Source organism: Astatotilapia calliptera, chromosome 7 (genome assembly GCF_964374335.1).
Source record: "Astatotilapia calliptera chromosome 7, fAstCal68.1, whole genome shotgun sequence".
Lineage (NCBI taxonomy): Eukaryota > Metazoa > Chordata > Actinopteri > Cichliformes > Cichlidae > Astatotilapia > Astatotilapia calliptera.
In genome coordinates this window covers 7,124,716-7,141,207 of record NC_137428.1, presented here as the reverse complement: position 1 = coordinate 7,141,207, position 16,492 = coordinate 7,124,716, and the positions used below count along the sequence as shown (strand labels likewise).

The 16,492-nt window shown below is 42.6% G+C and overlaps 1 protein-coding gene across 3 annotated transcripts in view; it reads left to right on the top strand.

Annotated features, from left to right (window-relative positions):
• The window catches only part of sez6l (seizure related 6 homolog (mouse)-like), a 109,050-nt gene that overhangs the window by 69,883 nt on the left and 22,675 nt on the right, over positions 1 to 16,492 (top strand). For all 3 annotated transcript variants that reach the window (XM_026172826.2, XM_026172827.2, XM_026172825.2), the window contains exons 5-10: positions 8,469 to 8,654; positions 8,781 to 8,952; positions 9,296 to 9,462; positions 9,964 to 10,158; positions 10,799 to 10,937; positions 16,233 to 16,429. In XM_026172826.2, coding sequence (XP_026028611.1) covers positions 8,469 to 8,654; positions 8,781 to 8,952; positions 9,296 to 9,462; positions 9,964 to 10,158; positions 10,799 to 10,937; positions 16,233 to 16,429 — 1,056 coding nt within the window. The remainder of the gene's footprint in view (positions 1 to 8,468; positions 8,655 to 8,780; positions 8,953 to 9,295; positions 9,463 to 9,963; positions 10,159 to 10,798; positions 10,938 to 16,232; positions 16,430 to 16,492) is intronic.

Here is a 16,492-nt window from a genome sequence, read left to right as displayed (position 1 = left end):
TGAGCCAATGGTGTGTCCGTGGTGAGCCTCACCGTTCCGACTCTGACCGCCACTGGCTCATGAGGCGGCGGGGCAACGGTGCAATGGCACGGCTCTGGTGAAGGTGCACGCCCACCGGGCCGCTGCTGCTGCGGACGGAGTCGGAGAGCGGAGACGAGAAGGTCGCTGACGAGGGGGTGCAGCGTCTCCCATAACCAGGGGAACACAGACACGCACACCCCTACCTGGCGGGCGAACTCCTCCCGTTCCTCCTCACTGGAACAGTGCAGCCACTTGTCGCATAGCGACTCCACTGTCCGGACAATCTCCAGTCTTTGTGTCGCTGGGTCCGGCATGGTCGCGTCGTACTGTCACGGTCCGCTGTGACAGACCGTGCGGTGGTGTGTATGGTGGACCCAGGTGCGAACACAGGTGAGCAGACGGGAGTGAACTTTAAACAAAAGCGAGCCTTTTATTGTGGCTGATGACAAGGTATACAAATACAGCAGGGATAGCGTGGCTAAACAGAAACCTAAACTGGGAATAACTAAGGTAAAGCTATGACTAAGAATGCAATAGACCGGGCATGGAAACATAGAGGGTGGAAACACAGACGACGCGACACAGACTACATGAAACACAGAGACTAAATACACAAGAGGGATGATCAGGGGAAGTGGCCACACATGGGAACACAGCTGACACAGATAAACATAACAAGACATGGCAGGAGTAAACAACACTGACGGGAGACTGTCAAAGTAAAACAGGAAGTACACAGAGGTGCAAACAGGAGGAGAGAGAGAGCACGGGCATAGTGGGCTGGGGAAACATGGAAATGAAACACGAGGGGAGATGAGGGCTCACAGATACATAGAGGGGCACACAGGGGATAAGAGTCACAAGGGGAAGTCAAATAAGGAACAACATAACAGGACAACTCAGGAAACATGACCTAAATAAGGAACGAAATACAAAAATACAAGGAACTGAGAATACTGGGCCCACATGGCCCAGGACCATGACAGACCGGAGATCCCCTCACGAAACTACTTTTCTCATGTCGCCATTCTACAAATGTACGAAACATGGCGCAAGACCGTCATGTTTGAACTGAGCCAAGCTGAAAACTACGCAAGCACTACAGACCTATGGTCAAGTCGTACAACGGAACCATATATGAGTTTCACATTGCACTTCCTCACCGAAGACTTTGAACTGAAAGTCTTCAGTCTAGAGACTGTATTTTCACACTAGTGAAAATATAGCCCATGTATTACGTGAGGTGCTAGCCAGCTGGTATCTTAAAGAAGACCGACAAGTGTGTTATGTTTATTTAAAACTAACTATAGAGACTGGGAAGGATGTCTTTCAGAATTCAAGCCTCAGAAATTTTTTTTATTTTATTTATTTATTTTAATGGGGGCAATGTTTCAATGTTAAAGTGCACTTTGTTCAATGACATGACGCCACAGGGGAAGTGAAACTAAACACACTGAACATGGACCACAAGACTGTCAAAATAAAATAGGAAATAGGCAGACTAAGACACATGGACTTGACATGGTGATAGGGAACTAGAGATGAGACATGGACATAACTAAACAACAAATACAGAGAACATGATGGCTGCATCCTTCAAAGGATTGGACTACAGACCATAGGCCTATAGACTGGCCTACATTGGAAGGTCTAGCCTACGACATGCGGTTTCTGTTGCCTAGCAATCACACCATGAGCAGCTACGGCTATGATTTGACAGCATGTTTGACAGAAATACAGAAAATTTGTATTTAATGTTATTTAACTTTTATCAGAGAAAAATGCGTTGTTTCATTTGGGTGCAATGTATTTGTGAAAACACCACAGCCATGAGTCCCTTTAGCCAACAATGATGCTAAGTTTTGCTAGCTAGTTTGCTACTGTAGCTCATGAGACTAATCTCATTTCATTTTGATGGCACAAACGTAGCAGGATTTACATAGTTGATATTTTACTATATATGCTTTCCACCAACACGGTGGCACGGTGGTTAGCACTGTTGCCTCACAGCAAGAAGGTCCTGAGTTCAATTCCACCATCAGGCCGGGGTCTTTCTGTGTGGAGTTTGCATGTTCTCCCCGTGTTTGCGTGGGTTCTCTCCGGGTACTCCGGCTTCCTCCCACCGTCCAAAGACATGCAGCTTGTGGGGATAGGTTAATTGGATAATCCAAATTGCCACTAGGTGTGAATGTGAGTGTGAATGATTGTCTGTCCCTGTGTGTTAGCCCTGCGACAGACTGGCGACCTGTCCAGGGTGTACCCCGCCTTTCGCCCTATGACAGCTGGGATAGGCTCCAGCGGGGCGCTGGAGCCTATCCCAGCTGTGGTCTGCTCCGCGACCCTGAAAAGGATAAGCGGAAGCGAATGGATGGATGGATGTTTCCGATAAAATGGAAAAATTTTACTGATGCAGTAAATATTCCTTTATTGAATGAGAAAACTGTGCAGTATAATTTACTTAACATGTTGAAGATATCAGAGGACTAAACGGGCTGATGTTAGGTTAAGTGAGTCTAACAGGAAAGAAATGATACAGAAACATGACATCCTTATAAAATACTTTACACACGTTATGAATATATAACTTTTCTTAGTTCTTCAAACCTTTTATTTAAATAAGCTGCATTATTAAAGTTGTCCATGGTTCCATTTATTTTTCTGCCTTTACCCGTTAGGTCGTGTCCTGCAGAACATCAGTGAGTGGTTCCCTGTATGCAGCTGTTTTGTAGTATATGTTGGAGATACCTCTGCAAATACAGGAAACAAATATCTAGAAATTGTTTTAAATGTTTTCACCAGTCCCTCAATTATAGAGAACAGCTGTTTATTCCCCCAGTTATCAAGTCAGTGTCTTTCAACCTCACACACTACCTCAGGCTCCTTCCACACCAGAGGCGATGTCTATATCCTAATAAGTCAGCCTCAGTAGCCGGGGATTTGACTGCCAGGGCCCGTACCCTGGATCACCATAATATGCCACAAGAAACATAATACACCTGATCCCTAGGGTGCCTCCTTTGGGTGGTGGGCCTTCAGGCGGGACTCCCAGTCTACATGTAGTGTATTAGTGGCTGGTCACCTTGAAGTGGACTATACTCTACCACTGGGACTTCAGCGATCCCTCCCACTGTTCAAGCTGACGGGCCCCTTTCTCTATGTTCTCTATGGCATAGACTGCCGGCTTCTGTGACCTTCCTAATCTTTAAGGTTCATTCATTGAAAGCTAGAGGTGGAAACCACCAGCAAGACCCCAGCATAGAACAAGTGACAACAGATTGGTTCAGATGAAGTCAGAAACATCATAAAAGGAGGAGCTGTGGGTCAGGTGGGTTTCAAAGTATTTTGTAGATGTGCAGCTACTGGGAGGAGCATAAAGGCACCTAAATGGCACTTCTTGTATGAGATTTGACAATGTGATGTTTAGAAGGATATCAGCCGATCATATGCTGATTCAAGCTGGCATTGAGGTCAGCTGATTTGATGGGATTGCATTGACCGTCGAAGGCTGCGATGACTGGAAGTGAGGACCTGGTAAATTGGATGGTGGAGTCTGTAGCGCTGCTTCTGTAGCCTAGCAACCATGATAGTAGCCGTGTAGGACAGCATGTATGAAGAAAATATTTATTTAATTTTATTCGTTTTACTTTTTCCTGGTAAAAATTGAGATGTTATCAGTCTGGGATGTATGAGAGGCTGAAAAAATACTGTGGCCATGGGCTGCGTACCTTTAGCAAACAGTAATGTTCACTTAAGCTAGTCAACGAGTTTGCTTGCTGTGTCTTTTGAATTTAAGAGATTTTCATATACTGGTTTTGTTTTCTGTATTCATTAGTCTTACGTTTTGTATTTTCTAGTGCATCTGAGCTTCCTTGTCCTAGTTTCTGGTTCTTGCTTTGTTACGTTTGTTCACTCCCATGCCTGTCTTTTCTCTCTGTGTTCCGTCTTCATGGCTGTCTGTGCTTGTAGTCCTGTCCCTGTGTTTTCTCCCTTCATGTTCCTATGTTCATCTCCTATCTCCTTTGTCTTCCTTGTCTGTCATGTCTCTATGTCTGTTTCTCCCCAGTACAAGTGTCAAGCGTTTTATTTTGATAGGCTCCTGTGTTATGTGTATTATGTTTGATTTTGCTTCCACTGTCTCCTCAGTCAGACTGTGTTCAGCTGTGTCACCGAAGTGTTTCTAAGCAACCCTAATCTCCTGTGTATATCTTATCTGTGTCTCCCTGTGTTCTCTTTAATGTCGTCATTGTTTCCTCTCTAGCAATGTTTTCTTTTCAAGGCTTCGAAACAATCTAACATCCATCTCCACAGTGATATCTTCTGGCCAATTTGGCTATCACCACATCTTGATAATGCTCTTCTGTGAAACAATGATCCAGAAGAGCCATGCACAGTTCCAAACAAAGCTAGTTATTATACCGGACTGTCAGTAATTGTAATCAGCAGATGTTTTGAAGAAATCCTCTCACAAACAAGGAAAGAAAAATAATGAGACTGTAAAAGACAGTAGTGATCAGTGAGTGTGCTTCAACAAAATTCTACATCTGGTAATATTTGTGTTGGTCACAATCAATCAATTTCTAAAGTAAAATATATGCAAAGAAAAGATTGCAGGGTTTACTATAATAACCACACTGATTTGCAGCTGGGGTTTTTCTGGCTGTTTTTGCTCGCAGCCTTGAAACTCTGGATGTGTTTGGATGGCTTTTAAATTTTTTGGGCATTCATGTCATGAAAATACTAAAAGCTGGCATAGTATTAGGTTTGATTTTAAATTGACTGAAAAACATATATTTAAATAGATTCTTATATAACACTTTTCTACTCCCCCAGAGCACTCAAAGCGCTTTATACAGCATGCCACACGTGGCTATTCACACAAGCACTTTGTTCTATGCTTTTCACTGCTTCCTAGTTAACATTCACACTCTGGTGGCTGCATCAGAGAGCAACTTGGGGTTAGTATCTTGCCCAAGGATACTTGGCATGCAGACTAGGGGAGCCAGGAATTGAACCACTAACCTTCCAATCAGTAGATGACCTGACGTGCACATCTTTAAATCATCCTCTGCTGAGGAGCCTCTGAACTATGGCAAAACTTTCCTGAATTTTTATCTTGTAACACTGGCATGGCGTTTTACTGTGGTGATGTGGTCATAGTGAACCTGCATAACTCCTGTTGTTGTTTAGATATTCACAAGAGGAGTGTCAGTGGGAATAAAAATAGGAAAGGAAAAATACATCTGTCATTAAAATTGTTAAGAAATAGATTGCCTGTGATTAATGAATGTGTTTTCATGGTATTAATGTATTCTTTATGGCAACCCAGTATGCGAGTAATGGATTGAATTGAGGATTAAGTCACGAAATGCTGCAAATTACATTCTCTGTTGAAAGTAAAAAAAATTTTTTTTTAAAACAGACGATGTCAGAACTGAAAACTCCTGCTTGTTTTATTTTCTCCTTGAAAGCAGAGGTGGTGTTTTATTGAGATATTTAAATGATTTTACAGCACAGTGACCTGCTCTCTCTCTGCTGATAGGAGTGATTGGAGCTCACCCACCAGTCTCTGTTTCTTGCTTTTTCTCCATTAATAATTCAAATAAGATATTTATATATTATTTATATATCTATATTATGTTTATTTGATTATACTTTGGATTCCAGTGTTTAAGTGATTGCATAGTGTAGTCCAGGGGTTCTTAACCTTTTTTACCTCTGGGCCCAACTTTTCCGCTACAAAAAAAACCCAGGGCCCATTCAGATATTAACAATGTATTGAAAAGATTAAAGTTTCTTTTTGTTTGATTTATATTTAATAACTAAATCAAATCTGAACCTGCAGATACAACAAAATGCCAAAAAGGTTAACTATTCATGGAACAAATCAAACTGCAAGTAGAAATTGAAAGGCTCAAGTCAGGCTTAATAACACAAAAATGATTAATAATTCAATTTTACTACAGCAAAAGAGACAAGAAAAAAAGGAAAAATTGGATAAATAATGTGGTGATAAAATAAATATACTCAAAATATTTTCTAAATAATAAATGAATAAGCTTATAAAATTTAAATAAACTACAAATGAAAATATAGCCTTATAATCTGTGAGTGAATATGAAAGTTGCTTCAGCAGTAAACTTTTTTTCATTGGCAGAACCAGAAGTTAGTCTTTATATTTGAGACAAATGAACAACAACAGTCACAACATTTTTTTGGTAAACTGCAACTCCCCTTTTATGTTCACCTCTTAATGAGACACTTGAGCCTCTGAGACACAAATCCAGGTCCAGTCTGGGTGGAATGGGGGAAAGGCTCATTCTCAGAGTCGGGCTATGGTCTTGGTTGAGGCCACGATGGAAAATCCTGATTCACACAGATATGTTGTTGTGAATGGGAGAAAGAGTTTCAGAGCTCTCAGTGCCAGACATGGGTACTCCTTTTGAGACAGCAATTCAGAAGAAGCCCAGGTCCAGTTTGCCCCAACTTTAAAGTGCTGTCGGTGGAAACTTCCAGAAGCTGGGACTGCAGATGTGAGGGCAATGCAACATCATTTTCAGCGGGATCCGCAGAAAATGGGTCCAAAATCCACATGTGTCCTTCTCTGGGATCCTCAGGGAAATATTCATCGAATATCTCTGTCAGTTGTGAAAGGTGCTGACAGACAGGGTCACAAAAGTGGAAACATGTCCTTCTCTTTTCCTGTTTCCTCTTGTAAAGCTTCAACTTTGTCTGCAACAAAAAACATGTTGCTGTTTCTCTCTTCAAGTGAGATGTTCAACTCGTTCAGCAGTGAAAAAAATGTGACAGAGATAAGCAAGTTTAGCTTAATGATGTGCAAGAGGAGATTTTTTTCCCCATGAGAAAAGAAGAGACCTTATTCCTCAGTTCAAACAAACACTTCCTCTTGAAAGCCATCTCTCCTCACTGTGGTAGCAGCAGATGGACATGATCTGCTTCCATGTCCTCACAAAGCTTGGCAAAACATCTGGAGTTATTTTTAATGAAATCGATAGTTTTTAGACTTACATCCATCACCTCGTGGAACTCTGGTGACATCTTTTTTGCTGCAAGGCTTTCACTGTGGAGAAAACAGTGGGTCCATTTAGCTTCTGGTGCACTATCAAAGATCTGCCTAATGATGCCTGCCAGTCATTGAAGCTGCACCATCAATGCACACCCCAACACATTTCTGCCAGTCCAGGTCGTTCTCAGTGAAATAGTTGTCAATGCAGTGGAAACATTCCTGAGCCATGGCTCGTGCTGGTAGCTCTCCACAAAACCGCATGTCTTCATGCAAACTGCTGTCCCAGCGATAACGAACAAAAATCTGCAGCAATGCACCATTCGTGACATCAGTGGACTCGTCTAGTTGCAAAGAGAAAAATGGACTACTTTTTATTCTTTCCAGAAGCTGATGCCGTATCTAAGTCTATGTCTGTGATACGGTGGCTCATAGTGTCGTTTGAGAGTAGGAGGGTCAGTAGCTTCTTTGCAGCAGCCTCTCTGATCATGTCATGGCACATATGTACAGCGGCAGGCAAAATCAACTCCTCCGCTATAGTGAAAGAATTTTTACTCTGTGCCACAAGTCTGGATACGAGGTAGCTTTTAAAACACAATTAGAGTTACCAGTCAGTGACACAACACACCGTTTCTGCATTAGCAGCTCCTTTTAATATTTCTTGCGAGTGTGGGATGTTTGGTTTCGAGATTGCATTTTAATTTCAAAGGCTTCAGTGCTTCGTTGGATAGCATTAGTCCACACTCCACACATTGGGTCTGCCTCGTTTCCTCCATTCACAAACCCATACTTCAGGAAGTCAGAGTTATACTTGTACAAACATTTTGCCTTTTGGGAGGTGGGCTTGCCACTTTCATCTTCATTTTTGCATTTTAAGAGCTTCTCCATATCTTTTGCTAACTGCAAACGGGGTCTTCTTCTGCTTGCTTATTTAGGCTGATTAAACAACTCCCATCAAGCGATGGGAAGCTGTATTGTAACTGAGATTTTCATGGATAACAGTAGTCCCTGGTGTCTTCAATTAATAACTTATGATGCCCCACGGCCCGCAGGTACAAAACAAAATTTTTTTTGCTGCCCTCAAGCTGTGACTCGCTAACAAAGACTAACACTGAGCAGTGCTGATTTTCTAACACTGGAATATTTCTAACATTTTGAGTTATTTTCCAGCGTTACAAAATCAGCACTGCTCAGTGTTAGCCATTGTTAATCTTCAAAACTGACTAGGTTACTTTTAAACATATAACACTGTCAAAAGTGTTAATTTAACACTCAACAGTGTTGTATTTAACACTCAGAGGAGTGGACCCATATAGACACTCTAGTGTTAATTTAACACTGGAGATTTTGCTGTGTACTGGTCTAAACTAACCTAATGTTATTGTAATAGTACTCACTTACTTCACATTCCTCTATCCTTGTGTAGTCTTCAGGCTGAGTTGCTCCCTGCCAAAGAGACCTCATTTCGGAGATGTATCTGTACTGGACCTGCTCCCTGGAGGGAATGCGCGCTTTCACTGCCACATGGGTTACCACTTGCGTGGGGAACCAGTGCTTACCTGCCTTAATGCCTCCTTGCCAGTTTGGAGTGATAAGGAACCTGTGTGCAGGGGTGAGTGTGTATAGAACGGTTTCTTTACAGTTTTTCTTAAAATTCTGTAGCAAAAAGGATACTTCATTTCACTTTTTGTGAAAGATACTCCACTAACAAATTCAAATTGAGTGTTCTGCTCTTCAGCTCTTTGTGGGGGAACAGTGAAGAATGCTACAGTGGGACGAGTGCTCTCCCCATCTCCCCACCATGGCCCTAATGCCACCTTGGATCGCTCCTGCTCCTGGTCCCTTGAAGCACCCAAAGACCAGAGGCTGCATCTCCACCTGGAGAGACTGGCCTTGGGACCAACTGACAGGTAAAAGCAACCATATTGTATGGATGAATATCTGAATAGGCATATCAGGTACAGCTCCAAAGGCCCTAAGGGTCAGATGCAAAATGACTAAAACCAGAAAAGACCGCACAGAGTTGCAGAAAGATCTCAAACTAAACAATTACCGCTGGTAATTATCAGTAATTACCACAAAAGATACAAAGAGACACACAGGGAATTACTTTAAAGAGATGTACAACAATAAAAATGATCAGATACCTGTTCTTGATATCAGCAGTACTGGCACTGTATTCAATTGGTACTAAATTTTGTATTATCACACACCACTAATCCATTCATTAACACCATCTCTGTGTCGCCTTAGGTTGGTGTTGTGGAGTGGGCTGGACGCTGGCTCTGTGGTGCTGTTTGATTCAGGTCGGGGGGGTCAGATACCCTTTGAAGGAGTGATCAGCGAAGGTCCAGCTGTAAGAATCCAATTCATCACGGATCAGCCCAACCACAACACAGGATTCAATATCCGCTATGAAGGTGCAGAAGCCACTGTAGATCTAGTTGGGCACAAAAATTAAACATGAACTACATTCTTGGAGAGCAGTTCAAACAATTATATTTGTAATTAATGCATAATTATGTAAGCAAACAGAAGACCACTGGTAAAAAGACCAGTGTTTATTTTTGCAGATGGACTGTTAATCAGATTTTTAATAGATTGCCAGGAAGCAAGCAGGTTCTTAATCATTATATTAGCCAGCATGTTAGTTGTTTTTGGCAGTCTCAAATAGCCAGAGGATGGAAAAAATACCCTTCAAAATGTTTGTCAGTATCAATGAAGAGAAGAAAACAACCAAAGAATAATCTCTATACAATTTATTATAAATGTGTGGTTTAACAGATAATAAATGCAAAAACTATACATCATTTGACATTTAGTTATTGTAAATTGGAGGCGATGTGTTAGGAAAAATCACATTCAAAAAAGCATAAACATTTTGGTATTCATTTTACAGAGCTTTCTATTTTCTCTTTCAGCTTTTGAACGCGGCCACTGTTACGAGCCATATCTTCAGAATGGAAACTTCACCACCTCCGACCCTCTGTATGGAGTTGGAACAGTGGTTCAGTTTACTTGTGATCCAGGCCACTCCTTAGAGCAAGGTCCCCCTGTGATTGAATGCATCAGTGCCAGAGATCCATACTGGAATGACACTGAGCCTCTGTGCAAAGGTAAAAATGAAGGCAGAAAGTGAAGAGAGGAGGCTTCATGACAGATTAGGATAAGACCATAAATGTTCTATTTTTGAGGGTTCTGTCAAAATACCTTTCACGTCAGATTCAACAGAATTCCTTAACTACATAACCTTATTTCGACCTGTTTTATCCACCTATTCATGAGTAGGTGTAAAAATAATAAATTTGTTATTCGGATATTATTACAATAACTAGAGGTGGTATTTTTTATCCATTTGACTTGTAACCCAGGCTAACACACTTTGTTTTCTGCCACATATGATTTCAATTCTTGAATCAAAATCTGCTTTGACCACTTACTGCACTGAACCTAATTACAAAAGAAAACATTAAAATAATGAGCTTAGTCTCGGAGCAGATCATGAAAAACTTATAAAATGTAATCTTTAGATTTTAAGCAATTTTAATTGTGTGTGTGTGTGTGTGTGTGTGTGTGTGTGTGTGTGTGTGTGTGTGTGTGTGTGTGTGTGTGTGTGTGTGTGTTCATTCCTGGACGTGAATTATATATGACTAAAAAATACATAGACAGAAAAGACAGTTGTTTAGTAATTCTAGTTCTCAAAACAGGAACTCTCACATTTTCTTCTGCCATATGTCCTCCACCTATCCTCTGCAGCACAGTGTGGAGGTGATTTGTCGGGTCCAGGAGGGTTAATTTTGTCTCCAAACTGGCCAGAATGGTATGGAGAAGGAGAGGACTGCAGCTGGAGGATACATGTTGGCGAGGACAAGCGGGTGCTGCTTGATGTACAACTGTGAGGAAAAACACCAACACACATACATACACACTCATGCACATTACAACTTCTGCTCTCTTCGTCTTGATACATGCTCAATCATCCAGGTAAGTAAATCCCCAAAAGTTGATTCTGTTCATCTGGACGTAGCGTTTTGTGCATACAGTACATGTGCATAATGACTGAAACCAGCCCACTGAAGGAACAATGGGCTGGGAGGTCAGTTCCTTAATCTTAATAATGCAAATGTACTGTTTATAAGGATGGGGAAACCTGCAGTCAGCTGAGACTGAAGAAGTCACTTGGATGAGTGACGAAATGTTACTCCCACAAAACGCTACGTCCAGATGAACAGAATCAACTTTTGGAGTTCTGCTCTCTTCCAAAGTTTGACGCAACCAAACCCAACTTTTTTCTTTAACTTTTTTGGAGGCAGAGAGGGTGGAGGTTAGGTGTGTGCATGGGGACCTCCACGAACATCTGCTGCAAGTTAAATACAGGGGAAATTTTCTCCAGGCCCAGGAATGTTAGGAGCATCTGTACAACAGAGGGGACAAACTCAGGCATCTTTCACCAGGAGATAAAGTACTTGTATTGCTTCCTTCTTCTATATCAAAGTTAATTACTTCTTGTGGAGAAGAAAAATTGGTTCTCAAGTCAAGTCAAGTGGCTTTATTGTCATTTTAAACATGTGCAGTGGTAGAGTACACAGTGAAACAAGACAGCGTTCCTCCAAGACCATGGTGCTACATATAACAGACAATCAATACAGGACTACTCTGTACAGTTCTGTGCCGACTACTGAAAGGTAAATGAGGTGTCACAGGATGATGCCTAACCAATGCCCCAGGTCGATGAGCTCCTCGACCATGAACAGTGGAGTGAGCACTAGGTTTAACCAAGGGCTTCTGGCAGATACCCTTGTCTGCAGAGTTCAAAGAAAAAATGGCCTTCTCCACTCTGTATGGTTTTTACCACTTCTGTTTGGCTTGTTCCCAGCCACATTCCAGGGCAGGGCTCATGGCCAACACGAAGAAGTGTGTGGTTGGACAAAGGGAGGTACAGTATTTGAGGTTTTCTTTGGATGAAGGCAGGTGCATCCACAGATGGATGAAACAGCAGCTGTCGATTTCTGTCCCAAGACCATAAAAGGGGTGAGGGGATCCTTGGGGCTGGCTGGTTACTACCTCCAGTTCATGCCAGGCTTGGCGGGCCTGACCAACCCTTGACTGATCTCACCTGAAAGGGTGCAGGTAAAGAAAGCTGTCTGTGGGGAACCCCTGCTCTACACTCCTAACTTCTCCCTACCTTTTATTCTGCAGACGGACACTTTGAACAGAGGGCCGGGGGCCATTTTGTCCCAGCAGGTAAAGGGGTGTCAACTGTCCAGCTGTATACATCAGTAGGAAATTGTCACAGTGGGAAGCCAGGTACGGTATGGTGAAGAGAGGTCACCTCTGCTGCTGAGCATAAATTTATCTGCGTCATCACCCCAGAAAAGGCAAGTTAACAGCACCTCAGATTAGAGCCCAGATAAATGCAACAGGGAGTTCCAGCAGCAGACAGATCTCTACATCAACTGTTCAGAGGAGACTGTGTAAAACAGCCTTTTTGGTCAAACAGCTGCTAAGAAACTACTACTAAGGAAAAGCAAAAAGCAGAAGAGATATATGTGCTCATAGAAACACAAAGAATGGACATTAGAAGAGTCTAATGAGTCCAGATTTGAGATCTTTGGTTCCACCCGTGATGTCTTTGTGCAGTGCAGAAAAGGTGAATGGATTGTCTCTATGTGCATGGTTCCCACTGTGAAGCATGGAGAAGGATTTATTCAAAATTGAAGGCACACTGAAACAGGATGTCTACCACAGCATCCTGCAGCAACATGCCATCCCATCTGGTTTGCATTTAGTTGGAATGTCATTTAATTTTAACAAGACAGTGACCCAAAATACACCTCCAGGCAGTGTAAGGGCTAACTGACCAAGAAGGACAGTGATTGCGTCAGATGGCCTGGCCTCCACAGTCACCTGACCTAAACCCAATCGAGATGGTTTAGGACGAGATGGACCACAGAGTGAAGGCAAAGGGGCCAGTAAGTGCTCAGCACTATTTCAAGACTGTTGACTTTTGAAAAATGATTTCAGGTGAATACCTCATGCGGGCCATCGAGAGAATGCCAAGAGTGTACAAAGCAGCAATCAAAGCAAAGGGTGGCTATTTTGAAGAATCTAAAATATAAAACAGGTTTTGAATTATCCATCCATCTTCATCCCCCCTGGTCGCGGGGGCAGCAGCCTAAGCAGAGAAGCCCAGGCCTCCCTCTCCCCAGCCACCTCCTCCAGCTTATCCGGGGGAACACCAAGGCATTCCCAGGCCAGCCGAGAGATATAATCTCTCCAGCGTGTCCTGGGTCTGCCCCGGGGCCTCCTCCCGGTGGGACATGCCTGGAACACCAACCCCAGGAGGCGCCCAGGAGGCATCCTTGTCAGATGCCCGAACCACCTCAGCTGGCTCCTTTCGATGTGGAGGAGCAGCGGCTCTACTCTGAGCCCTTAGCCTATCTCTAAGGGAGAGGCCAGCCACCCTTCGGAGGAAGCTCATTTCTGCCGCTTGTATCCGCGATCTCGTTCTTTCGGTCACTACCCACAGCTCGTGGCCATAGGTGAGGGTAGGGACGTAGATCGACCGGTAAATTGAGAGCTTCGCTTTTACACTCAGCTCCCTCTTCACCACGACGGACCAGTGCAGCGTCCGCATCACTGCGGCCGCAGCACCAAACTGTCTGTCGATCTCCGGCTCCCTTCTCCCATCACTCACTAACAAAACCCCGAGGTACTTGAACTCCTCCACTTGGGGCAGGAACTCATCCCCGACCCGGAGTGGGCACTCCACCCTTTTCCGGCTGAGAACCATGGCCTCAGATTTGGAGGTGCTGATCCTCATTCCCGCTGCTTCACACTCGGCTGCGAACTGTTCCAGTGCGAGCTGGAGGCCCTCACCCGATGAAGCCAACAGAACCACATCATCTGCAAAAATCAGAGATGAGATTCTGAGGCCACTGAAGTGAAAGCCCTTATGAACAGAATCGGTGGCAAAGGGCAGCCCTGGCGGAGCCCATCACCCACCGGGAACGAGTCCGACTTATTCCCGCAATGCGAACCAAGCTCTTGCAACGGTTGTATAGGGATCGAATGGCCTGTAGAAATGGGCCAGACACCCCATACTCCCGCAGCACCTCCCACAGGACACCCCGAGGGACACGGTCGAATGCCTTCTCCAAGTCCACAAAACACATGTAGACTGGTTGGGCAAACTCCCATGCACCCTCAAGTATCCTGGAGAGGATAAAGAGCTGGTCCAGTGTTCCGCGACCAGGACGAAAACCGCATTGTTCCTCCTGTATCCGAGGTTCGGCTAGCGGACGAACTCTTTTTTCCAGCACCCTGGCATAGACTTCCCAGGGAGGCGGAATTATTTCACAGTTTTTTGTTCACTACAAAGTTTCATATGTTCATTAAAGTTTCAATGCCTTCAGTAAGAATCTACAATGTAACTAGTCATGAAAATAAAGAAAAAACATTTTAAATCCAAAATCCTGCTTCGTAGTATAGACCCTCTGCCACACCGAATTCTGTCAACTTCAGGGAAGCAGAAAGCAAGCTTTAAACTTTCTGACTTTCTATTTTCTGCAAAAATAGGTCAAATATGGACAGTGGTAAGAACAGCTAGTCTTTTCTGCCAAATCCAGCCCCATGACATCTACCCAGAAAAGTAATCTGTTAACAGTCTAACTGTGCAGCAACTGTTAACTAAGTAATTTAGTAACAGCAAGTTAACTTTAACAAACATTAAATACTGTCAGCTTCACTGAGAAACAAATTTAAACACACTGATTACAAGTTTTTTTTTTTAACTGTTTCAAAAGAGAACATGATCCTCCAAAATGGTAATAATCCTGCTCTCTGATGCTGTTAAGCCAGTGGTTTAGATTTGAAGTGAGCTACTGGGCATACTTGTACCCAAGTGGAAACTCTTCTTTTTGGCAGACCAATCACAGTTTAGTGTACTGCTTCCTCCTACTCGTGAATTAATGTAAATGTTTTCTTTGTTGTTACTTGATTGCTTTAAGTTAACTTCACTTAAAACAGAGAGTAAACTGTTATTTATACTGCCTATTCAACAAAGCATTTCTTTTTTTTTCATGAAGTCAGCAAAGTGAACCAAAACAAATTCGTTGTTTGTGTGCACAAGCTTGGCCAAATTAAGATTTTTCCTACAGCTAACAATAACTTGGGAAAAACAAGTAAAAAAGTATATATTGTACATGATTTTACAGTGTAAGGTGAAACTGTGTGCACATTGGAAGTGATTTGCAGCGATGTGTTAACCACAGGCCGCACAAAGTAGCATTCAGTGATTTCAAGCGACTACAGGCAAAATAACTGCTGGCAACATGAGGTGGGAGAGACCCAAGCTAACTTTTCTCAACTTCGAAGATTCCCTCTATGAGAGGGAAGAATAATGTTGATTGACATATGACCTAGTAGTAAATACACTAGTGAATCACCTAGGCAACTAAAGCCTGGATGCAAGTGAGCAGCCATCAACATCAAAGTGCTGTGCAGTGAGTGAACTGTTTCCAGGGTGGATGCAGCTTAAGATAATCAATGTTTAGTTTTCACTTCATGTTCTAACACACAGAAATGTGAGCGGTTTCAGTTTGGTCATGTAACTGTTGACAAAAAAACATCCACTCAAAAACCAGAAACTACTCCTTTTAATTTGTATATAAGTATTGATATTAACAATGAGTTGATACCTGCTCGAATAAAAGGAATATCTGTAACTCACCAACAGTCCAAAAGCACTATTGTGAAATTAATTTTAAAGTAAATAACTCACCTTAAGTAAGGCTTTACTATTGTTTTATTTAAATTAAGTTATTATACAATTTTCAATTATATAAAAAGGGAATGGACAAGTTTAATTAAACTCTCTGGCAGCTTTGTTCCAGCTACACTTGTTTTGGTATGCCATATAATATTTTCAGATATTTCAGTATTCAAAATCTTGCAAACTACATCTTTTCAAAGCCACTGTGGTGTGATCAATCAAACGTGTCTTGGGCAAAAACATTGCAGTCATGCTTACATACTCCTGTGAATGAATGCAGCATTTAGACTTTGATGTCATTTTGTCTCCCACACAGTCAGCTGTTTATACAAATGTGTTCTGAATCATTATAACTCATCTTGAACTGATATCATTAGCTGTACTGCAGTATTTCTTTCCCTTCCTCCTTGTCTGCAGACTCAACATCAGTGACAGTGACATGCTGACGATCACCGATGGAGATGAGGTCACAACTCGTATTCTGGGACGCTATGTTGGAGGCAGCAGCCCCTTCAAGCTTTCCTCAACGACCCCTGATCTGACTGTGACCTTCCATTCTGACCCGGCGGGGCTTGTCTTCGGCAAGGGGGAAGGCTTTATTATCAACTATATAGGTGACAATAACCGTTAAAGGTCTATTTTTGCTTTAAGTGTTAAAAAAAGAGTATAAGCAGTGA